The sequence below is a fragment of the Chelonoidis abingdonii genome, chromosome 5, assembly GCF_003597395.2.
Source record: "Chelonoidis abingdonii isolate Lonesome George chromosome 5, CheloAbing_2.0, whole genome shotgun sequence".
NCBI classification, from domain to species: domain Eukaryota; kingdom Metazoa; phylum Chordata; order Testudines; family Testudinidae; genus Chelonoidis; species Chelonoidis abingdonii.
Window position 1 is genome coordinate 147,848,466 of NC_133773.1, and position 25,402 is coordinate 147,873,867.

The 25,402-nt window shown below is 48.1% G+C and overlaps 1 protein-coding gene and 1 long non-coding RNA gene across 2 annotated transcripts in view; one reads left to right on the forward strand and one right to left on the reverse strand.

The window, feature by feature from the left end:
- M1AP (meiosis 1 associated protein) overlaps positions 1–25,402 on the reverse strand; it is a 71,511-nt gene that overhangs the window by 20,425 nt on the left and 25,684 nt on the right. The window contains exons 3-5 of the mRNA XM_032781896.1: positions 24,869–25,049; positions 9,829–10,002; positions 978–1,128 (exon numbers count right to left, since the gene is read on the reverse strand). Coding sequence (XP_032637787.1) covers positions 978–1,128; positions 9,829–10,002; positions 24,869–25,049 — 506 coding nt within the window. The remainder of the gene's footprint in view (positions 1–977; positions 1,129–9,828; positions 10,003–24,868; positions 25,050–25,402) is intronic.
- LOC142046911 (uncharacterized) overlaps positions 1–25,402 on the forward strand; it is an 80,464-nt gene that overhangs the window by 19,125 nt on the left and 35,937 nt on the right. The window contains exon 2 of the long non-coding RNA XR_012656020.1: positions 1,197–1,287. This is a non-coding gene — a long non-coding RNA (uncharacterized LOC142046911). The remainder of the gene's footprint in view (positions 1–1,196; positions 1,288–25,402) is intronic.

Genomic DNA, 25,402 nt, shown 5'->3' on the forward strand with positions numbered 1-25,402 from the left:
CTAGGAGATGGGAGGAGTCTGATGACTTTAAAATACAAACCCCTCACTTGGGCAAGGATAGGGAAGACAGCAGGGAGAAGGAGGTGAGGGGGCATGCCTGAGTGTGGCACTGGGAGGCAGGATCTGTGGGAAGTGCAGGTAGGGTCTTGGACAGCCTCATCTCTCTGGGCTTTAACTACTGCTGGATTGTGGCTGTGCTTGGGATTTCTGTTGTTCTGGAAGCTGGGCTATGTGCTACCTGGCATGTCTTGTGGTGCAATGAACACTTTGGTTTTTACAACACCACCCAGTGACAGTGCAGAAGCATCCTGATACTGCTGTGCATGGTGTCATGCTGTGCGGCTGGTTGCATCTTGCATTCCAGGGTGAGGATTGTTCCATTCACTTAATCTGTGGGAGGTTTCAGAGTGGTAGCCATCTTAGTCTGTATCAGCAAAAACAACGAGGAGTACTTGTGGCACCTTAGAGACTAACACATTTATTTGGGCATAAGCTTGTGTGCCCAAATAAATGTGTTAGTCTCTAAAGTGCCACAGGTCCTCGTTGTTTTTAATCTGTGGGGTTTCTCATTAACAGTGTCTGTCAGCAGGTTGCTGAAGGATGGACGATCACTGCTCTGTGACCTTGCTTCAGCACTGAGCAGATGTGATAGTCAGCAGAAGGCAGCTAGTAGGATGGTGTTCCCAGATAGATATGCAGAGATACAGTCTGGTAATCTCAGGACCTGTTTCTTGCTTTCAGAACTCTACTCATCATACTCCTGCCGAGTGACACGCTAATGAGGTTTCAGTGTAACATTAATTCCCCAATAGCTGACATGCTGTGGTGTGCATAAAGGTGAGAAACTAAACAAACTCTTGCATGGTGACAGATTTCAGAGTGGTAGCCGTGTTAAGTCTGTATCAGCAAAAACAAGGACTCCTCGTTGTTTAAACAAACTCTGCACCTCTTGCAGAAAGGGCTTGTGCATTACGTACTTTATGACTCTGAGTTTATACAGTGTTGTAGCTGGAGAGGCTGCCATCTGGTATGGTGTGTTGACATCATCTGTTCTTACTGTGACATCAGCTGCCCCAGGAAGCAGAGCTGGGCTAAGCAGTCTCTCCTGAATATCACATTTCACGCATGCTACAAAGAGATTTGGCAAAGATGACTGGAAATATAACAACTAATAACATAATATTGTTTACTGACAGGCAACTACAGAGGGAACAATGAAACCGAAGTATGGGACACAAGGACAACACTGTCTAGCTAATGAATGATCCCTGCTCCCTCACAAGATAGGTAAAAATAATTACCCCCATTTTAAACAGAGAAGACATTTTTAGGCATGTGCAGAAATGATTTCCTGAAAATGGATGGACTGCTAAGTCAGCTCAATAAAAGGCACAGTGTGCCAGCTGCAGAGCTCAGATTAGAACTCAGGAGCACTTGGCTCCTCATCCCAGGAGCAGACCACAAAGCAGTGTCACCTCTCTAGTCAGTCTCTCTTCATAAGTCATTCACATAGAAGGGGGAAACAAAGAGCAAGACCTTGTCCTGCTTGAGATATTAATAAAATGGTTGTTGGTGATAGGACAGGGGAAGCTCTAGCTAAAAAGAAAGGAAATCCTCTGAACAGCTGTAGGAAAGTGAAGCTGAGGCAGTGTCCTAGCTTCATAATGGGGTCTCAGCCCACTCTTTCCCTTAAGAGTCTTCTGTTTGTTGTTTCCCCCTTCAGCTCTGAAGAGTGATAGCTACTTAATCTCTGTGAAATCCCATCACTAGGGTGACATCTGCGCCGTGTCCAAAGGGATCTTGCTTATCTAATGGCTGTAGGTAGCATCTTTTCTCTTCTGGGGATGCAACTAACCTCACACTATGCAGAGGTGAGGAAACTCTTGGCTTTAGTTCCCTTCTTAGGGCTTGGTGACACTTGAAAAGCTACGGTGGCACAGCTGTGCCGCCAAGAGGTGATAGCTACAATTCTTGCGTCTATCTAGCACTGTCTACACTGGGATTAGTTTGGTTTCGACATAGTTAAGATGACCTAATTTTCTAGTGTAGACCAGGCCTTAGCTCCAACAAGGCAGTGTATTAAGTGTGAGATTCAAAATGAGCAAAGGAGCAAAATCCATTTTTCACAAACAATCAGAATAAGTGCCAGCTCCTGCCTGTAAATACAGCTTTGGAGGTCAGTGCCCTCCTAAATGAAAGGACAAAAATAAACTTCTGAAACATCCATTCTAAAGGAAATGCGCAAGAGAGCGTGCCATATACTTTGTCTCTGGTTTGGACCTGGTCAGATAAGAGCTGTCTTTGCAATGCCTGTGGAAGGTAGAAGTGTGCTCCTGCTGCTATGGCAATAGTATGCTGTGAATTTAAAAAATGGCCCTGTATCACACAGGCATTGACGGGAGGAGAGGTAGGGCCACCTGCTCAGAGATTCCAGTGGCAATGCAGGTGTGACCCTATAGTTAATAACTACCTGGGGGAAAGCACCTAGTTCTGCTGCATTTAGGAAGAATTCAGATTTCCAGTCTTCTAATGATCACACACACAGTTACTCACCTTCTTGTAACTGTTGTTCTTTGAGAGGTGTTGTTCACGTCCATTCCAATTAGGTGTGTATGCACCGCATGCATGGTTGTCAGAAACTTCTTCCCTTAGCAGCTCCCTTTGGGTCGGCTTTGGAGCCCTCTGGAGTGGCATCCTCATGACACTCAATATATGACCCTGCCAACCCGACCCCCCTTCGGTTCCTTCTTGCCGTCTACTCCAACAGAGGGGAAGGAGGGTGGGTTTGGAATGGACATGAACAACACATCTTGAAGAACAACAGTTATCAGAAGGCGAGTAACTATCTTTTCTTCAAGTGATTGTTCACATAGATTCCAATCAGGTGATTCCCAAGCTCTCCCACAGGGGTGGCTTCGGAGTTAAGGAATAAGTGACTGGAGCACTGCTCTACCGAGAGCTGCATCATCTCTAGCATGCTGTGTGATGGCATAGTGGGTGGCAAAGGTATGCACCGAGGACCAGGCAGCTGCTCTGCAGATCTCATGGATGGGCACCTGGGCCAGGAAAACGGTGGAAGAGGCCTGAGCCCTTGTCGAGCTGGCTGTTATAGCTGGGGCTGGAACCTTGGCAAAGTCATAGCAGGTACAGATATAGTCTGTAATCCAGGAAGAGATGTGCTGTGAGGAGACCGGAAGTCCCTTCATCCAGTCACCCACCACTACAGACAGCTGATTTGACTTCCTGAAAGGCTTTGTGCGCTCAATGTAGAACGCTAATGCCCTCCGCACATCTAATGAGTGGAATCTCTGCTCCTGTGCATTAGCATTTGGCTTGGGGTAGAAAAACGTCCTGGCTGTGGTGGAATTGGGATATCACCTTGGGGAGAAAAACTGGGTGTGGCCCGAGTTGTACCTTATCCTTGTGGAAGACTGTGTAGGGAGGGTCAGAGGTTAATGCTTTTAGCTCAGATACCCTCCTGGCCGATGTGATGGCAACCAGAAAGGCTACCTTCCACGAGAGATACAGAAGAGAACATGTAGAGAGCAGCTTGAATGGGGCTCCCATAAGCCTAGCTAGGACCAGACTGAGGTCCCACGTCAGTACCGGTGGGCAAGACTGAGGGTATAAGTGTTCCAGGCCCTTAAGGAAAGGGCCTGTCATAGGATTGGTGAAGATTGAATGCCCCCACCCTCTGGAGCAGAATGCTGAAATGGCATCAAGGTGCACCTTGATAGACAATCCAGCCAGGCCTTGCTGCTTCAGGTGTAGGAGGTAGTCCAGGATGAATGGTATAGATGCCTGGAGTGGAGATACTCGATTGAGCACCAGCACGAAAACCATTTCCATTTGGCCAGGTAGGTGGCCCTACTACCAAGGAGCACCTCCCTCACCAATTCCATGCACTGGAGCACCCTTCATTTAACCATGAAGCTTCCAGGCCATGAGGTGCAAGGACTGGAGGTCTGGGTGAAGCAGGTGGCTGTGGTCCTGTGTAATCAGATTGGAAAGGGGGGGCAGCACAATGGGGGTGCTGACTGACAGCTCCGGAAGTGTGGGGTACCAATGTTGGTGTGGCCATGCCGGAGTGAGCAGAATTACCTCTGCCTTGTCCCTGCGGATCTTGAGGAGAACTGTGTGGATGAGTGGTATTGGAGGGAAGGCATACAGTAGTATTGTCCCACAGTGCATCATGAATGCATCTGAGATTGATCCCAGGCTGTGTGTTTGGAAGAAGCAAAACGTTGGACACTTCCTGTTGCTCCTGGTGGCAAATAGGTCTACCTGGGGAAACCCCCACCTGTAGAAGATGGAGTGGATGATGTCCATCTGGATAGACCACTTGTGACTGCAGAACGACCTGCTGAGGTGGTCTGCAAGCTCATTGTATGCTCCCAGGAGATAGGATGCTCCAGATGAATGGAGTTGGCTACACAAAACTCCCACAGGTGAAGAGCCTCCTGACAGAGAGGGGCAGGGCGGACTCCTCCCTGCTTGTTTATGTAAAACATGGCAGTGGTCTTGTCAGTCAGCACCGCCACACAGTGACCTTGCAATATTGTATGGAAGGTCTGGCAGGCTAGTCTTACCGCTCTGAGCTCCTTTATATTGATGTGGAGCAGGATTTCAGACTGCGACCACATGCCCTGAGTCTATAAGTGTCCTAGGTGTGCCCCCCAACCGAGGTCTGACACATCCATTACTAAGGTGATGGATGCTTGAGGGGTGATGAATGGGGGACTCCTTCGCAGACCATGCAAGGGTCCAACCAACATCCTAGGGTGTCTAGGACTCGTGACGGTACTGTTACTACAGAGTCTAGACTGTTCCGACCCAGGTGATAAGCCGTAGCGAGCCACGCCTGGAATAGTCTGAGCCTCATCCTGGCATGCCTCACCACGTAGGTGCATGCTGCCTTGTGTCCCAAGAGGTGGGCATGTCCTCGTGATGGTGGTGGGGTATTGTCTGAGCATCTGGATGACATGTGACAGTGTTTGGAATCTGGGTTGTGGTAGGATGGCTCTTGCCTGAACCGAGTCCAGTACAGCCCCAGTGAATTCTAGTCACTGGGTGGGTGACGGCATCGATTTGTCTACATTGAGGAAGGGAGCCAGGCTCTGGAAGGTCTCTCTGACTAACTGGACGTGGGACTCCACCTGCTCCCTGGAGCACCCTCACAGAAGCCAATCGTCTAAGCAGGAGTACGCTTGCATCTGTCTCTTTCAGAGAAAGTCTGCGACGACTGACATACACTTGGTGAAGACCTGGGGGGCTGTCGATAACCTGAATGGGAGCACCATGGACTGATGATGTATGCGGTTGACAATGAACCTCAGGAAGCGTCTGTGGGGTGGCCAGATCGCTATGTGGAAGTATGCACCTTTCATGTCGAGGGCAGTGTACTAGTCCCCCAGATCCAGGGAAGGGATAATTGTGCTCAGGGAGACCATATGGAACTTGAACTTTACCATGAACTCACTGAGTCCTCGCAGGTCTAAGATGGTTCTGAGACCCCCCCCTTTGCCTTGGGAATTAGGAAATAACAGGAATAGAATCCCTTGCCCCTTAGCTCCTGAGGAAACTCCTCCACTGCTCCTGTGGCAAGGAGCACCTGCACCTCCTGGATAAGGAGTTGTTCGTGAGAGGGGTCCCTGAAGAGGGACAGGGAAGGGGGATGGGAGGGTGGGGAGGAGTAGAATTGGAGAGAATATCTCACTTTTACTGTGCGAAGAGCCCAGCAGTCTGATGTTATATGGGACCATGCATGGTAGAAGTGGGATAGACAGTTCAAAAAATGGGGGGAAGGATCTGTAATCATGGCTGGTACACCGTCCTCTGGTGTCCCTTCAAAACCCTTGCTTGCGTCCCAACGATGGCTTGGTCGGGCTCTGCCCTTGGTCTGAGGGAGGGTTGGAAGGCCAATGCCTGGAATTCCTGCCCCTCTGGCAGTAAGTATCCTGCCTAAGGTGGGGTTGGTATTGCCTCTGCTGTTGCACAGGCTGAGGCTTTCTCTGGGTACCAGGTGTGTGCATCCCCAGAGATTTCATCATTGCCCTGGAATTCTTAAGGCTGTGAAGCCTTGAATCTATCTGATCCGAAAACAGCCCCCTCCATCAGAGGGAAGATCCTGCAGGGTCTGCTGAACTTTGGGGGAAGCCCGGATGCTTTGGAGCCAAGCTGTTCTCCTCGTGACCATCCCCGAGGTGATGGTATATGCCGCAGAGTTAGCCGAGTCAAGTGAGGCCTGCAGGGATGTCCTGGCAACTGCCTTCCCCTCCTCAACCAGAGCTGAGAACTCAGCCTTTGACTCAGTGGGCAGTAACTCCTTATTTTGACATGGAGTCCCACAAGTTAAAATGATACCTGCTGAGGATAGCTTGCTGGTTAGCTATCCTCAGCCGTAGAGACCCTGCGGCATAAATTTTTTTGTCAAAGAAGTCTATCCATTTGGCCTTTTTGGCCTTAGGAGCTGGTGCTTGTTGTCCCTGCTGCTGCTTCTCATTCACTGTAGAGACCACAAGGGAGCAAGGGTGTGGGTGGGAGAACAAAAATTCATAACTCTAAGAGGGAACAAAGTATTTTCTTTCCATATCTCTGGCGGTCAGTGGAATGGAGGCTGGAGTCTGCCACAAAGTACTATAATTGTTGCCAATAGTCTTAATTATTGGCAACACCACTGTGGAAGGGCCTTCCGACGTAAGAATGTCCACTACCGGGTTCTCTGGCTCAATGACTTCCTCCACCTGTAGGCCCATATTACAGGCAATGCGGCAGAGTAGGTCCTGGTGGGCCCTGTGATTGACGGGCGGAGGACCTGAAGTTGACACTCTGGCCACCGCTTCATCAGGCGAAGATGAAGAGGCCAGTGGAGGTACACGGTCATCATGGCCCACCATGTGCCAAGTGGTTCAGTGTGGTTTGACGGGACCTTGGATGTGGACGGATCTGGTGCCGGTTCTGATGTGTTCTCTGTAGTATGCAGGGGTGGTCTGGATAGAACCACCTCTGTGCTAGGAGGGATGGTTCTGTCCACCAGTGACTGTGCCTGGTGATGCCCCGGTGCAACCGATTTAGAAACCCTGGAAGGGGTGCCCTGGGCCTGATGGTAAGCCCCGGGGGTCCAGAAGGGCCATTGTGCAGCAGGTGGCCATTGAGATTGCCAGGATGAAGGAGCATGTCTCCCGTGCTTGTCTGACCTGGGCCTACTATGCTGTGAGTAGCAGGAGCCGTCCTCAGAATCTGAGGGCGACGACCACAGCGGTTCTGAGGATCCCTGCACTGGCGATTGGTGCCGAGAGGAGGAAGTCGGAGATCGGTGCCACGACAACTAGGTAGATGAACAGTGCCAGCTTTCCCGTGACTTAGACCGGTGCTGGGGAGCCACTTCTATGTTCCAGTGCCGTATCACAGTGCCAGCTGATGAAGGGCAATTGTGACTTGTGCTGATTCCCCGGTGTCAGAGATCCTGAGCGATGTGCTCCCTGAATCTTACTGTCATGTACGGGGACTGATGCCAGGTGTGAAGTAGACCATGAATGGTGCCGATCTGGAGAGAAAGATGGCCTCAGCATTGCTGGTTTGCCTCGAAAGTATATGGGATGGAGGTGGCTTCCAACTCCTGCACCAAGTCGAGCTCCGCTGGAGAGTCACTGGATGCCAGACTTAATGGTGCCGACTGGATCGCCAGAGTCGACAGCATGGGGTCTTGCTGTTTGGAAGTTAAGTCCCTCCCCTGGGGCATCTCCCCAGATGGTCTTGCTCTCTGAGGAGAGCGCCCTCTGTCGGCCTTCTTATGGCGCTTAAGGGGAACGGGGGATGTCCACCGGTGCTGAGGCGCTGCATGGTGCTGCGGTGCTGGGGCACCAGGGATATCGACCGCTGCTAGGGCGCCGCACGGGTGCTGCAGTGCCGGGGATCTTTGGTACTGAAGGTCTCTAGCACCAGAGTTCTTTCTCGGTACTGGTTCGCGGACCGACGCCAGGGTGCTCCGCACTGAGCTTGGGCCCAGGGCTTGGCGGCTGGGTGCTCCAGGACAGAGTGCAACTCCCATTAGTAGTTGTTTCAGACAGAAGTCATGTTCCTTCCCAGTTCTAGGCCTGAAAGCCTTGCAGCGCTTGGACTGGTGCACCTCCCCTAGATACCTCAAGCACGAGTTGTGAGGGTCACTGATGGGCATAGGTTTCTTGTATAGATCACAAGATTTAAATCCTTGGGCCTGAGGCATGCCCTGGAGCCCGAGGTGAGGGGAAATGATCCACTCACCATCTGTACTACTAACAATAACTAAAACAAGAAAATAAAGAAAATTTTAAAGAACTAAGAATGGCTAAGGGAAGACTTGAAGGCAAGCAAGCTAATGCAGTTCCAACACCACCACAGACGTTAAGAAGGAACTGAAAGGGGGTCGGGTTGGCAGGGTCATATATTGAGCGCCATGAGGGGGCCGCTCCAGGGAGCAACTAAGGGAAGAAGTTTCCGACAACTATGCACGTGGCGTGAGCACACCTAATTGGAATCGACGTGAACAATCAGTCGAAGAAGAACCTCTTGAGGGTGGGTGGTGGATATTAAGGGGAGGGCTGCCCATGGTGTTGTGGACGGCATTGAGAGACTGAAGTGAAACCAGTAAGGAAAATAGCGTTTTCCTTACTGACTTGACTTTGTACTCCCACTAATACATAACTTCTGGTAGCTCCAAATTTCAACCATCTGACAATTACTTCAGTACTACATGAACAGATTGAACCATTTTATAAGAGGACCCCTAGCTACGTGGTGCTGTGGCCCCCACTAAGCATAATATATCAGCACAGGAAGTGTTATTTCTATCACTGTCAAACATAAATCATCTATAAAATCATGAAAGGCGTGGAAAAAGTGAATGGTGAAGGGTTATTTACCCTTCTCCACAATACAAGAACTAGGGGTCACCTGATAAAATTAATAAGCAGCAAGTTTAACACAAACAAAAGGAAGTACTTCTTCACACAATGCATGGTCAACCTGAGGAACTTGTTGCCATGGAATAGTCTAGGTAATACCTAGTCCTGCCATGAGTTCATGGGACTGGAATAGATGACCTCTCGTGGTGCCTTCCAGTCCTATGATTCTATGATGTTGTGAAGGCCAAAAGTATAGCTGGGTTCAAAAAAAGAACTAGATAAATTCATAGAGGAGAGGTTCATCAGTGGCTACTAGTCAGGATGGTCAGAGATGCAGCACCGTGCTCAGGGTGACCCTAAACCTCTGACTGCCAGAAGCCAGGAAGGGAAGACGGGTGCATCCTTCCAAGTGCCCTGTTCTGTACACTCTCCTTGAAGGTCTGGTATTGCCCATTGTCAGAAGACAGGGTCCTGGGCTAGATGGACCATTGGTCTGACCCAGTCTGGCCGTTCTTACTTTTTTAAAAACCAGTGGAACCAACTTGGGTCACATTTTCTAAAATATTTCCTCATGAGGATGTCTGATTCTCTGCTACACTGAGGCTCCTTTACACTGTTATAAGGGACATTTTGGGCTGCTGAGGTAGTGTAAATGCACATTCATGTCAAGGTACCTCTATGGTGCTAGAATGTAAGAGTCTGGTGTAACTGAGAATCAGACCTGAGACGCTTCAGTCCCAATGGAGATGCCTGATGATTGCCTCATTTTCAGGTGCCTTCTAAATCAATTGCCTTTTTCAGCCTCAACTATGGTATTAGCTGCAGCCAACAATAGAATGTTTGACTCTGTCACTTTGCTGAATGGTGATTGTGCCCCAGGCCTGCATGATCTGTGGGCCAGTGAGAGTCAGCGGGCCACAGCTGAGAGGGAGAGAAGATGAAATACTTAGACTTGTCCTGGGGGCAGTGAAGTGGCGGAAGCCTCCTGGAGGAAGGAGGAGATGGAGCTGCTCTCTGTCTGTGCTATGATCATGAAGCCAGGTTTTAAAGAAAGTCTCCAAGCTGACAACATCATTTTCTATGGTCTGAAGGTCAATGTCCATCCCCAGGATCGCGCTGTCTGTAAAAGGAGAGAATCATAGAAATTTAGGGCTGGAAGGAACCATCCCCCTGCGCTGAGGCAGGACCAAGTATACCTACACCGCCCCAGACAGATGTTTGTCGAAATTAAACTAGGACCGTCCCCAAGGCTCTCCCAGTTGGGAAGAGGCCTCAGAACCATATGAGCCATCTGTGGCCACTCTGAGCAGGTGTGTTGGTGTCTCAATGGCTTATATACTTTCCTTACTCCTGGTTTGTTTGTACTTAAATGGCACCTTCCATCAAAGGTTCTCAATCCTCTCAAGCCATCTGTTTGTTTAGCCTCCTGGTCTCCTGGGGAGGGGACATTCTCCCCATTAGACAGAGAGGCTTGCTGAGGAGTGGGGGCTACGGGGTGTAACTGAGGAGCGAAAGTGGCCCACTTATTTTAGTTTACTGGTTCTCTGTACCCCAAGTGATGCAGCTCACCATCAGCTTTAAACCAGAATATCTGAGCACATCTTGGCCATTTTAGCATCCCCACTGGGGAGCTTCAGGAGACAACAGCCTTGCACTCCTAGAGTGGGGCTCCACTCACCCCTCTTTTCCTCACGAATGAGCAGTGGCTCCTGCTCAGAAGGGTTACCCTGCCCAGCACCTCTTCACATGCCCCACTTGCACTCAACCCACTCCTCTTCACTTGCCACAATGGCTTCAGTACCAGCTTCTCTTTCTTGCAGGGAAGCCCAATAGCTGCAGCAAGAGGAGTGAATGGCTGAACACAAGGAGTGCTCCCTTAGGCCATGCTGCTTATGCACATGTATGCCTCTACGCTTCTGGTTACAAGGGCCTTCACCACACCAGCCTGGGATATTTTACATGGCAAAAAAACAGTGTTCAGGGCAAAGGTAAAAACACATGCAGGTAGTAAGTTCATGGGATAGAAGTGGGAGTTTTAAAGTAGACCCTGGCTCAGCCTCACAACTCCTAAGGAGAGTAGGTATCATTGCCCCGTTTTACAGATGGGGAAACTGAGGCAGAAAGTTGCAAAGGGTTTTACAGAGTCAATGACAGAGCTGAAATTAGAAGTTAGGTCTTCCTGACTAATACTGGTCTCAGTCCTCCTATACTGCCCATCAATGGTAGTTTCAAGCCAGGCAGTATTTGTCCCATAACTGCTTGGTTGAAATCACCGTTAGACAGTTAGCATGCATGCAGTCTCAATCTGCCCTCTTTATAAGAAGGGATAATCTGATACTTGGATTCAATAGAGAAATGCGCAGAATTCTGAACTCCGAGAGACAGTTCTTCAATTGTGCCTCAAACTAAATGGTTAGACTAAATACTGTACACATTCTACTCATCAGCATGGAAAATCTACAGGAACTGCAGCAGCATGTATGGCAGAGCCTGAGATATACTTGCTTCCAGCGCGGAGCACTATCCAGGGAGCTACTTGACTCAACTCCAGCAAAGTCAGACACCAAGGATTTCTCTGGTGGCACAACACAAGGCTGCTCTCACTGCCCTGGCTCACCATGGCAGGGTGGATAAAAATCAATGATTTAAAAAAAAATAAAAAAATTAAAAAATGAGATTTTTTTGATAAAATGCTTTTTGAGGACAAAACTTATCTAAAGATATTTTTAATTGAGACATTATAGCTCAAAGATATCTCAACATGGAATAGGAATTATAAATTCTAATTCTATAATATGAGACAATATATTCATGTAATGTTTAAGAAAGTTTTGTAAATGAGTTCCAATAGTTCATGGATTAGGGACCCAATTTTATGGCGTTCCAGGGGCTTCTGAATATATTATTTAGGTTAATCTTTCTTTCTACCCAATGGGACTCAGTGCTCAGTCTAGAAGACACCATCAGAGATGCTTAGTTTTGCACTTCTTAAACTGTATGGATTTCTCTCTCCAGAGATAACATGCTTGTTAACAGCAAAAATGTTTTAAAATAAATATAGAAGTGAGAAATAACAGACCTTAACCCTATTGTCCCTCTGCCAATTTGTGTACACGGAGTCAATCCCTTACCTCTCTCTAAAAGTGCAAAGTTTCAAAAAGTTCAATGAATAGAAGGTTATTGGGGGCGGAATAGATCTGGACAAGGGGAAAGAAGTCTGCAGATTCATAGACTCTAGGACTCGAAGGGACCTCAAGAGGTCATTGAGTCCAGTCCCCTGCTCTCATGGCAGGACTAAATACTCTCTAGACCATCCCTGATAGACATTTGTCTAACCTACTCTCAAATATCTCCAGAGATAGAGATTCTACAACCTCCCTAGGCAATTTATTCCAGTGTTTAACTACCCTGACAGTTAAGAACTTTTTCCTAATGTCCAACCTAAATCTCCCTTGCTGCAGTTTAAGCCCATTGCTTCTTGTTTTTAACTTGCTCTTTTTTTATTTTATCTTCTAAACCTACCCCCTTCCTATAAGCATTCACTATATTAGACATTCCTTCAGCTTCAGTGCAAGACAAAACAAAGAAGTCATTAAGCATCTCTGCCATTTTCCAAGTTCGCTGTTACTGGTTCCTACCAATCCTCATGAGCGTGGGCCTACCTGTCTCCTGTTCCTCTGCTTCTAATGATTTAATAAAAGTCGTCTTGTTTCCCTTTATTTCCAAATATAGTTTGAGCTATTTGTGGCCTTTGCCCTTCTAATCTTGCCCTGCATTCCTGTGTTATTTGCCTCATATTCATCCTTTGTAATCGACCTAGTTTCCATTTTTTATATATCCTTTTTATTTTGTAGTCATGGCAAGATCTCGTGTAGAGCCAAGTGTGGTCCTTTTGCCACATTTTCTATCTTTCTCCCATCGAATAGCTTGCTTTTGGGCCCCCTTAATATGTGGCACTTTGAAAACTGGCCAAACTCTCCCTCGTGTTTTCCTCAGTCTTGATTCCATGGGACTTTACTATCAGCTCTCTGAGCTTTACCAAATCCCGCCTTCCTGAAATCCATGGTTTCTATTTTGCTGTACTCCTTCTACGGTTTTTGTGTTTTTTTTTTTTTTTTTTTTTTTTTCTACGATAGAATTGCAAACTCTATGATTACATATCACTTTCACCACAAGCTTCCTTCTACTATTACTCAACGAGTTCCTCCTATTTGTATAAAATCAGTCGACAGCTTCCCTAGTAAAAGCAAGCAGAAGAATCACTGTGGCGATCATTTAAGACTAACAGACGTTTGGAGCATGAAGCTTTCGTAGAGTGATACATTCGTCGATGCAGGTAGTGGAAATTTCCAGGGGCAAGTATAATAATATGCTAGCAAGCAAGCTAGAGTACGAGGTTAGTTGCATCAGGGGAGGATGAGGCCCTGTCTAGCCAAGCTGAGGTGTAAAACCAAGAGAGGAGAAACTGCTTCTGTAAGTTGGCAAGCCATTCACAGTTTTTGTTCAGTCCTGAGTGATGATGTCAAATCTTGCAGATTGAACTGAAGTCTCAAGCAGTTTCTCACTTTGAAGCTTGTCCATGTAACTTGTTTTTTTTGCTGCAGGATGGCCACCTTAAGTTCTGCTATAGTGTGGCCAGTGAGGTTTGAAGTGTTACTCTACAGGTTTTGTAATTGCCCTTCTCTAATAATCTGATTTGTGTCCATTTATCCTTTTCCGTAGTGACTGTCCAGTTTGGCCGATGTTACATAGCAGAGGGGCATTGCTGGCATTATGATGGCGTATATTACACTGGTGGATGTTGCATTGAATGACCAGTGATGGTGTGGCTGATCTGAGTTAGGTCCGTAATGGTGTCGCTGGGTTAGATATTATGAAAGAGTTTGGCATTGCGAAATGTTGTTGCATGGAATGTTCTGAGGCTAGATTACTATGGTGCAGTGTGCAGTTGCTGGTGAGAATACGTTTGCAGGTGCAGGTTGTCTGTGGGCGCGGATTGACTGCCACCAAGGCCTTGAAGTGTGGATCTTGGTCCAGGATGGTTGTAGATCCCTGATATTGCGTTGAGAGGTTTTACGCGGAGGGGCTTTGTGATGGCCAATGGAGTCTCGGTTGGTTTTCTTTCTTGGGTTTGTTTGCGTATGGAGGCTTCTGGGTACACATCTGGCTCTGTTAATCTGTTGGCCTTATTCCTCGTGACGGTGTTATTGTAGTTTTTGAGAATGCTTGTGGACGATTTTGCATCTGCTCTAAACCCCTCAGACAGGACCAACACCTACAACAATCCTTGACCACACTGCCTGGAGCCGTCTGGACCGGGTCCGGGACTGGCGGCACGGGGCCAAGCCGGGCTTGGCTGTGGCCGGTTTACTCGGCCAGGACGGCGCTGCGGGCCCCGACTCCCCAGGCCGGGCCAGAGACACTGCGCACTGGGACCGCACCGCGGGGCCTGGGCGGAGCCAGCGCGCGTGTGATCTGGCACCCGGGCTGGGTCCGGAGCCGCCTTCGGCTGAGGACCGGCACCGCGGGCCTGGGCGCCGGAGCCGCTCAGGCTGGACACGCGCACGCGGGGCTTGGGCTTGGGCTTGGGCTTGGGCTTGGGCTTGGGCCGGGCCGGAGCTGTGGGGTGCTTGGCCAGGACCGAGCTGGGGCGCTCGGCCGAAGCCAGACTGGGTCATGCCATTCCTCCCTGGAGCCCTCCTCACACACACACCCCGTCCCAGCTTACCTGCCTGCTGCTTGTTTCAGGCTTCCTGTGAACATCTTATTCACGGGAAGCAGGGAACTGGGAGGAAAAGGAGGGCAGAGCATTCATGGGAGGAGGGGGACATGAGCTGAAGCCGGGGGCTGGGTGGACAGCTGCCTGAGCCCTTGTTAAATTTAAAAGCTCTTTTAGAACCGGTTGTCCTGGAACAACGGGTTCTATAAGGGCTTCTAAATTTAACAACCAGTTCCTGCAAACCGGTGGGAACCAGCTCCAGCTTACCACTGCTTGGTGGTCCTGCACTTTCTGGCAGTTTGCTTGCCTCAAAGATTCACCCTGTGGGTGGGGAAACAGCCCAGAGACCTTCCCCTCTAGTAGAAGCCACAGTCCAGGTCAATTCCTCCTGTGTCTGATCAGGAGTGGGGAGGTTTGGGGGGAACCCAGGCCCACCCTCTACTCTAGGTTCCAGCCCAGGGCCCTGTGGACTGCAGCTGTCTAGAGTGTCTCCTGATACAGTTGCGCGGCAGCTTCAACTCCCTGTGCTACTTCCCCATGGCCTCCTCCCAACACCTTCTTTGTCCTCACCACCGGACTTTCCTCCTGATATCTGATAATGCTTGTTCTTCTCAGTCCTCCAGCAGGATGCCTACTCACTCTCAGCTTCTTGCACACTTCTTGCTCCCAGTTCCTTGCACACACTTCCTCTCCTCTGGCTCTCTTTGGCCTGACTGGAGTGAGCCCTTTTATAGCATCAGAGGGGCCTTAATCAGAGTCAGGTGCTTAACAGCCTCACTTGACTCTTAGCAGGTTAATTGGAGTCAGGTGTTCTCATTAGCCTGGGGCAGCCCCTGATCTGGTCACTCAGGGAACAGAAAACTGCTTATCCAGTGGCCAGTATATCTCCCTTCTACTACTCTGCTGTTCCTCCCTTGACGCCTTTGAGGAGCAGTGGGCGCCGTCAGGTTCCCTTCATTTAGCCCTATGACCTCACTCCTGATCCTGGTTTTCTCATTGGTTGTCCCACGTATTTATTTGGTATCACAGACCTGTGGATCCTCCCCCTTAGGCTGGTGGGGAGGTCCTTCAGTAGTGGTCGGGCTTTGTGCGCCCACTTCCTGGATACCAACAGGACTACTCTGCTGTTCCCAACTGGCCTGGGTCTATCAAAGTATGTATATATATCTTTTTACTATATGTTTCATTCTATACCTCTGATGAAGTGGGCTGTAGCCCACAAAAACTTATGCTCAAATAAATGTGTTAGTCTCTAAGGTGCCACAAGTACTCCTGTTCTGTTTGAGCAGCATATTCCAGAAGTCTTGAGGTCTTTGAGGGTAGCCTTCATTGATTTGAGATCTACCATACCATTATCTTACTAGAAGGGAAAACCTATAATGGCAGCAGGCCGTAAAAGAGACCCAGTTTGGGAACATTTTAATGAAGTTCTTTTACCTGTGGGTAAGACAGGCATAGGGGGTAGGTCTCTGCTCTGAAGAGCTCACGATTAAGGGGTGGAATTGAAGGATAAGTGAGCAGTGTCACAAGCATGCCCAACAGGCCAGCTGCTCCTTTAGGAAACCTGGATATCAGGTATCCCGAGCCTCTGTTTGCCAGAAGCTGGGAATGAGTGACAGGGGATGGATCACTTGATGATTACCTGTTCTGTTCATTCCCTCTGGGGCACCTGGCACTGGCCGCTGTTGGAGGACAGGATTCTGGGCTAGATGGACCATTGGTCTGACCCAGTATGGCCATTTTTATGTTGAAGGGTAAAGAGCTGATGATGCTCCTCTCATAGCCCTGCCTGAGATGGTGGGAAATACATCGTTCCCTCCACAAAGAGACTCCAGGCACCTGGCCCCAGCAAGTGCTTCATTTTGCATCGGAAGGATACTGAGCATGTAATCTTGGTGAAAACACATGAGCTGTGCCTTGAGGAGTAGAGCACTGTTGACTGTGTGAGTTCCTTTCTGAGGAGTACCCTGCACACAGTGCTGCAGGAATGACAGCTCCTCCCCAAGAAGCATAGCACTGGTGAATACTGCAGCTTCTCTCCAAGGAATGCTGAGCACACAGGTTAATGGCAAGCATGAGGACTCCTCCTTGATGGAAATTAGTGCCAGAGTGTGTGTGAACTCCTTCCTAAGGCATGCTAAGAAGGAAAGGGCCAGGGAAGTATCTGGGCTCCTCGCTGGAGAGTACCCTGTATGCACAGCATTGCTGGGTGAGTCAGCTTCATGGCCACCATGCTGCCAGTTGTATTCTCTCCTCTCTGAATAATTCAGAGCTGGTGAATGCACCATTTTATGCTGGAGGAATGATTAGTGTTTGGAGCATTGGCTAACATATCATGCGCTCTGAAATATAGACTAGAGACAACCTTAGCTCTTCAGCAGACAAAGCACTGGGGAATGCATGAGCTTCTCTCTGATAAATGGCACGCGTGACGCTGCATGTGTGCAATTGGGGGATGTTGTCACTCCTCTCTCAATAAACACGAATTGCCTTTCTCTTCTCTAGTAGCAATGCGGCTGCCTATGTACTGTAATCGTGTTGGCAAAACATATGGGCTTAGTGAAAGGAAACTCAACATTGTATCTTACTAGAAAGAAATGGGCCAGCTGGCCATACCTCAGTGTGGTAACTGTAGTGAAATGCTGCTAATTACATTCTTGAAGAACAATTACCTGCACAGAGCCATTTCCTGTTCATCTATCTGTAAAGCATAAATTTATATTGCATTTCCCTGACTCACACAGAGAGAGATGATGGTTCTCCACACTCATGAAGAATTTATTAGCTCTCTAGCTTCTACATTGGCTATTTCTATGAAAAATGCACAGATGAATGAAGCACCTTTCTGGGACATAACTATTTACTCCAGGCCCATTAGCAAATGGTTTGGTAATGCTCAGTAAAGGTTCCACAAGAGCTACATTAAGGTCCCAAGACAGGGAAAACTCCTGAATGGAGGGGATAGGCACGAACCAGTCTTTCTAGGGTATGTCTACATTGCAGCTGAGAGGTGAGATTCCCAGTGCAAGTAGACAGACTCCTGCTAGTCTCGCTCAAGCTAGCACCCTGAAAATAGCAGCATGGACATTAAAGCATGGGCAGAGTCTCAGGCTACCTGCCCGAGTCAAAGCCTGGCCAACCTTCTGGGTCCAGGCTCAGGTGGCTAGCCTAGGGTGACCAGATGTCCCGATTTTGTAGGGATGGTCCTGATGTTTGGGGCTTTTTTTTATATGGGTTCCTATTACCCCTTGTCTCGATTTTTCACACTTGCTATCTGGTCACCGTAGGCTAGCCTGAACTACTGCCTGTGCTGTTTTTGCGCACTAGTGAGAAGTTGTCTACCCATGCTGGGAATGACATTTCCCCGCTGCAGTGTAGACATACTCTTAGAAATTATGAAACAGTGGAATGAGAGAACACTGTATGAGTTTGAATCAGATGCTGATATGGCAACTAAATGGACCCTGAGAGAGCCAATGGGAAGGCCTTAAAAGTTGAGCTGGAGGAGGTAATCCAGAATCTTGAAAACAGAAGCTTGTAATAGGCTGAAACCTTGGTTTGAAGCTCAGATGGAAAAATCAGAGGTTACGAAGTGAATGAAGCTGATGTCCTTGTCTCATTTGTTGCAGAAGTTGGTATATGCATAGAGAATGAGGCAGGGGATGGTATGAGACATGATAGTCTCAGGGTTAAGGCAACTGAATGCCATCCTGGAAAACTGGATTCTATCCCTGCCTCTGCCCCAGAGTTCCTATGTAATGTTGGGCAAGTCACTTAAGCCAGAACGCTCAGATGGCCACTAACTGTGTTTTCTCATTTTCTGGCTCCACAGTGTGAGATACAAGGGGCCAGGTTTTTAGAAGGGCTGAGCACTCACAACTGCAATGGAATTCAATTTGAGCTGTGTTTTGAACATATGAAGTGTAATTAAATGCAAAATACAATGAACAATCAGGCCTCGGTTCTCAGTTTGGCACCCAGAATTAGCAGACTCCTTTGATAATTTTGACTTTAAATGTGTGGCTCCATTCCCCAGCTGTAAAATGGGGATAATGCCACCGCCTAAGACTGATATGGCACCCCACCCGATCCCAGTCAGCTGGGAAAAGGGGAAGGAGAAGATGACGACGACGACCTAATCTCACAGGGGTATTGTGAAGCTAAATTCTTGAATATTTGTGAAGCACATGGGCCTGGATGCACAAACAGAGTTAGATGTTGACACAGACCAAAACAGTGCTTAGTTTTTAGGCACCTAGAAAAATACTGTGATTCACAAAGCTTGAGTTTGGTGCTGAGGCTCCTATCCAACACATGGGGAGAGAGAGAGAGGCACCCTAGAGTGCAATTCACAGAAGCCAGTAGGCTAGGCAGGGAGATGGTGACCAGAGACGGGGGTGTTAAGCACTACTCCACTCATGGAGATAGGTGGCTCCCTGCAGCCTTGACTTAGGTGCCTATCTATGCTAGGAATTCTCAGGTGTGAGCCCTCTCCTGCGTTAGGTGCCTATGGCACCTGAGGTGGAGAAGGGATTTGAACAGGGATTTGTCACATTTCAGGGGAGTGCTCAAATCACGGGGCTATGGGATAGTCTGATGTGAGGACTCCCTCAGTCTCCTGTTTGAAGCTGTTGCACTGATTTAATCCTGAGGTCAAGTGTACCAAATGGCACCAGCACAATCAGACAAGGTAGATGACCCAGCTCTGCCCAGCCTGAGACATAGGTGCTGACTCCATGGATGCTTGGGGCTGGAGCACCCACCACAGCCCCACAATCAGCTCCTCCCCACTCCCCCCGCCACCCATTGCGGATCAGCTGTTCAGCGGCAGGCAGGAGGTGCTGGGGGAGAGGGTGGAACAAGGGCAGGAAGAGGTGGGCTGGGGCAGAGTGGGGTGGGAAGAGGCATTCGCTGGGCATGCTTTATTGAAACTAACCTGAAGGTGAGGCTTCACTGGGGAGGAAGAGTCCTCAAACATTTAAAGGGACAGGATGTCACACCAAAGTCTCTATTCCAACTCCCAAACCTTGTTTAACGCTTTTTAATGTTGGAGAGTGACAGGGTCATATTAACACTTTTGACTCTTTGGGCCCTTTATTCCAGCTACATTAATACAACAGGGCTCAAGCATACACTTTTATCAAGTATCAGAGGGGTAGCCGTGTTAGTCTGGATCTGTAAAAGCAGCAGAGAATCCTGTGGCACCTTATAGACTAACAGACGTTTTGGAGCGTGAGCTTTCGTGGGTGAATACCCACTTCGTCAGACGCAGGTAGTGGAAATTTCCAAGGGGCCAGGGATATATTATGCTAGCAACAAGCTAGAAGATAACGAGGTTAGTCTCAGGGAGGGTGAAGGCCCTGTTCTACTATGCAGTAGAGTGTGAAACCAAGGGATGGAGAAAACTGTTCTGTAAATGCAAAGCCCATTCACAGTCTTTGTTGAGTCCAGAGCTGATAGTGCAAATTTGCAAATGAACTGAAGCTCAGCAGTTTCTCTTTGAAGTCTGGTCCGAAGTTTTGCTGCAGGAGAGCCACCTTAAGTTTCTGCTAGAGTGTGGCCAGGGAGGTGAAGTGCTCTCTCTACAGGTTTTTTTGTATATTTGCCATTCCTGATAGTGATTGTTGTCCATTTATCCTGTTCCGAACTAGCATATAGATACTGCCCCTGGAAATTTTCCAACTACCTGTCTGAAACGAAGTGGTATTTCACGAAAGCTCACGCTCCACAACTCTGTAGTCTATAGAGTGCCACAGGATTCTCTGCTGCTTTTACAGATCCAGACTAACACGGCTACCCTCGAACTTGACACCAGCAAGGCACTGCAATTAGTCGTGATGGAGTGGAAATCCATCACTCAGAAGAAACTTGCACAAATACAGACAAAGATATCAATTGCTTCCTTTCAATGCAAATGGATGGACATCAGACCAAAATGGACGAAAGGTAAAAATCCACTGCTATCTACATACTACACAGACTAACAGGAAGCATTAGGCCATACACGATCAAAGAAACTGAGGAACCACCTGATCAGCTCCTATACAGAAACAGAAAACCATCAAAAAGAGCTCTCCAAGCCTGGAGACCTTCATTAATACCAAACTTCCCAAAAACCGGACTTCACTAAAATAAGACAGGAGATCTACAAGCACTCACTTCACACTCTACAAAGAAAAAGGACTGTAAGCTGTCTAAACTCCTACCTGACACATGGGCCGACAACCTGTGGTACCCCTAACCCACCCAGCAATATGTCAATCTATCCAACTACACGCCAGCCCAGAAGAAAAGTCTGTCCTAGTCTCAGGGCTCTCTTTCTGCCCTGCACCCCCACCAACAGATACAGTTTCTGTGTGCGATCTGAAGCTACTTTCGGCCGTATGGACTCAAAGAATACTTCCAGGACAACACTGACAGTGCACGATACACAAGGTACCCACCCACCAACAGCACAAGAAAGAAGAACTCCACTGGACTCCTCCTGAGGGCCAAAATGAAGTCTGGGACCTATACAGTTGAATGTTCCGCCGACGTGCCACAGGCAAAAATCGTGGAAAAACACACCGCTTGCCTCATAACCTAAGTCGTGCAGAACGCATGCCATCCACAGCCTCAGAAACCACCCTGACATTATCATCAAGAGGCTGATAAAAGGAGGTGCTGTTGTATCATGAACAGGTCTGACTACCAGAAGGAGGCCGCCAAACAACTCTCCAAACCAAAATTCTACAGGCCCACTTCCCTCAGATCCACTGAGGAATCACGAAAACTGAGAACACCATCTACTCAGGAACACTCCCTATCACTACACAGAAACAAATCAGCATACCCTTAGAGCCCCGACAGGGCTTATCTCTACTACCCAGATCCACAACCCGGAATCCTGACGCCCCATCAATCGGGCATTGGCACTTCTCACTGAAGGGACTGTCTGGATATTAAGACCTCTCTAACCAGCACCCTACGCCCACAGCACTCCAGGCTACTCCGTGACACCACTGATTCCTGAGGAAACTACAACGCATGGTCACCGTCCCAGAAAACCCATCCTACGCTCACGCATGGATGTAAGGCCTTCTACACAAACATCCCACAACACAGATGGAATACAAGCTGTTAGGAACAGTAGCCCTGATGAGACACACACAACTGGCTGCCTGAGCGCTGTGCCTTATACTCACACAACAACTATTTCAATTGATGACAATATATACCTCACAGAATCAGTGCACTGCTATGGGCAACGTTACGCGCATGGCCCCACAATAACGCCAATATTTTTATGGGCGTGACCTGAACAACGCTTCCTACAGGCTCTCGTCTACTCATGCCCTGTCTCTACCTACGCTACATGAGACATCTTCATCATCTGGACCCACGGAAGGAAGACCCTAGAAAAATTCCACCATGATTTCAACAACTTCCACCCATCCATCAACCTCAGCCTGGACCAATCTACACAGGAATTCCCACTTTCTAGACAACCACGGTGCAAATAAGTGATGGTCACACGTTAACACCAACTCTATATAAAATACCGGACCGCACGCCTACCTTCAAATGCCTCCAGCCTTCACCATCTCCGGGAATCATCGATCATTGGCTACAGCCAGCACTGAGGTACAGACCCGCATCTGCTCTAACCCTCAGACAGAGACCACACCTAACAAAATCTCACCAAGCATTCTCAAATACAATACCGCACTGAGGAATATTAGGAAACAGATCAACATAAGAGCCAGAAGTGTACCCAGAAGCCTCTACTGGCAGAGACAGAACCAAGAAAGAACCAACAGGAACTCCGCACTGGCCATCCACTGACAGCCCAGCTAAAACCCCTCCAACGCAATCATCAGGAATCTAACAACCATCCTGGACATGATCCCAGACTTCACGGATTTGGGGGCAGGCCAATCTCTAGCCTCACAGACAACACGCCAACCTGAAACGTATCTCTACCAGCAACTGCACACGGACCATAGTAACTTAGCTCAGGACCAATCCATGCACAAACCTCGATGCCTCGGCCCACATATCTAGCACCAGCGACCAACTCTCATCATAGACCTAACGAGATCAGCCATACCATCACTGGTTCATTCACCGGCACGTCCACAAAAATGTAATATATCGCCATCATATCCAGCATGCCCCTCTCTATGTACATCGTGCCAAAATGGACAGTCACTACCGGAAAAGGATAATGGACACAATCAGATATCAGGAATGGCCCAAAAATTTAAAACCAAAAAACCTGTAGGAGAGCACTTCAACTCCCTGGCCACACTATAAGCCAAGACCTTAAGGTGGCTATCCTGCAAGCAAAAAACTCAAGGACCAGACTTCAAAGAGAAACTGCTGAGCTTCAGTTCATTGCAAATTTGAACAATCTATCAGCTCTGGACTCAAACCAAAGACTGTGAATGGAATTGCCAATTACAGAACCAGTTTCCTCCCTGGTTTTCACACCGCGACTGGCTAGAAATCAGGGCCTGCACCCTCCCGATGAACTAACCTCGTTATCTCGAGCTTGCTTGCTAGCATATATATACCTGCCCCTGGAAATTTCCACTACCTGCGTCTGACGAAGTGGGTATTCACCCACGAAAGCTCACGCTCCAAAACGTCTGTTAGTCTATAAGGTGCCACAGGATTCTCTGCTGCTTTTACTTTTATCAAGAACGTTAATCCACTCCTTTGTTCAGCAGTCCCGGTTTCTCCTATCAAGAGCCACCTGCTAACGTTGCTCCCTCGCTGACTGAACTCTGTATTCTTCAGCCACGCAGAAGCTTCCCCTCTGTACAGGTAGTAGACACTTTCAGTGAACACATCAGTTTGGAACTGTATGGCTCAAGCCCTTCTAAAATTCATTTATTTCAACTCAGTTTATGGTTCTTCCAACTCCTGGCTATATTAAATATTTCAGTGTAATGATACCCCGAATTGTGGGACCTTTATCCTCCTCTTTATTCTTCATTCCCAGCTCTACTGGTAATGGTTAGTAGGGGGAGCTGGGGTGTTTTTTATCTGCTCAGGGTGTATTACCATCACGATGAGCATTCTCCCTAAGGCCTCCTTTTTCAAACAGTGCAGACCCTTGAATAGCTACCCCATTGAAAGGGAAGATCACTTTAGGACAGACAACTTTTGAGAACCCTGGGAGAAGAGGGGATGGTAAACAGTGAGCTTGGCTTTCTAAGTGCTTGGTTGTATAATTTAGCAGCTCTGGGATGAGCAGTATGTGATTTGGTCAACACTGGCATAGTGAGGTGGGGCTGAATGAGTGCAGTCAAGGGCACAGATTGTTGCCTGTGGCAAAATGTGTTCAGTATATGCTGTGCTGCAGCCCAGGTTTGTGAGAGCAGGCAGAGTACAAACCTTTACTATTGACAAATGCTGCTCACATAAATCCAGTAATTTCCTCAGGCCTTGGGAAGGCGAATTTAACTGAAACATCAGCTGCTAACTGGAGATATGAAAGAGTTTGTCAGACCAAATACCTAAATGAGAGAGTGCAATTAATTTGGCCTTCCATTTCATAAGCTTTTGTCACCAAGTTCAGCAGTGGTGCAGGATTTCTCTAGCTGAATATAACTCTTTGAATTGCTTGGTTAGAGAGTTGCTTGTACCCATTCATTATGAAAGCAGGAAGCTACAAACAGGAATGAATAGGGATTTCTGGTTCTGCAATTTCTTATTGTTGTTGCTTCAATTTCCATTGCTGAGAATGCCCCTAGAGATTAGGAGGAAGTGTGCTTTAGCAGTACTGCAGCCAGCCAAAATAACATTTAGCCCCTGAGGCTCTAGTAACTCCTTTGGTTCCACCCAGCAAGTTGTGTTATGTGCCCCGGTTGGCAGAAAATCTGGGACTAGTGCAAGTCACACACAACCCCCTTTGCCGAGAGACCAGGAGCCAGTTAGTGTTGCCCAGAAAATGGGAGGGCAGTTGGAGAGGTAGTATGGATGACAGCACCCAAGAAATGCACTAATTCAGCACATCCTCTGATCAAGCTTTGAAGATGAGTCTCCAAGAGAACCCAGGCCATGAATTAAAGCTGCCCACCCTCTGTGGAGCTCCCTGGGGAATGCAGTGGTACAAAACTTGCCTGCCCTTCCTTAAAAGTCTCTGTTGGTTCAGCAACATCCCACCTGTGAGGTTTGTTATATGCTACTGAGGAGCAGCCACTCTCACATTAAAAGGACATCTGGTGATTGTATTGCTCTCCAAATGCATAACCACATTGTACTCCCTCTCTACACTTACCATCACTGCTGACTTCTTCCTCAGCATGTATGTGCCACTCCACATCCGCTGACTCCAGCAAGTCTCCTTGTGAGATCTCTATGATCTGCAGTTTCCGCAGACTCACCAGGTCTATCTCTCTTAACCCTGTTTCCAGTTGTTTCACCATGTCTTTGCCTGGCTGACTAGTCAAAACTGTAATCTGAAACAGAAGGCACAGATCTAATGCAGTAGCTACCTCCAACTGCCAGAGATATCACACCCAGCTGCTGTTTAGCAGAATACAGTAGCTAGGGAAAGCCCCTCTAGTGGTCCATCTAGAACCCCTGCCCCCATGCAGTGCAGGGAGCCCAAAGAGGGCCATGTGACACCATGGCAGGGTGTGGTGCAGGGATCGCTATCATTAAGTGCTGATGTAACCTTGCTTTGCAAAATGGCACTGTTGCAAGTTCTTGTGATTTGATTGTGAGTCGGTGAGAGATGATCTATTTCATCAACTCCTGAAGTCAGGTGATTACATGAATATCTCTTTCACTTAAAAAAAAAAAAAAAAAA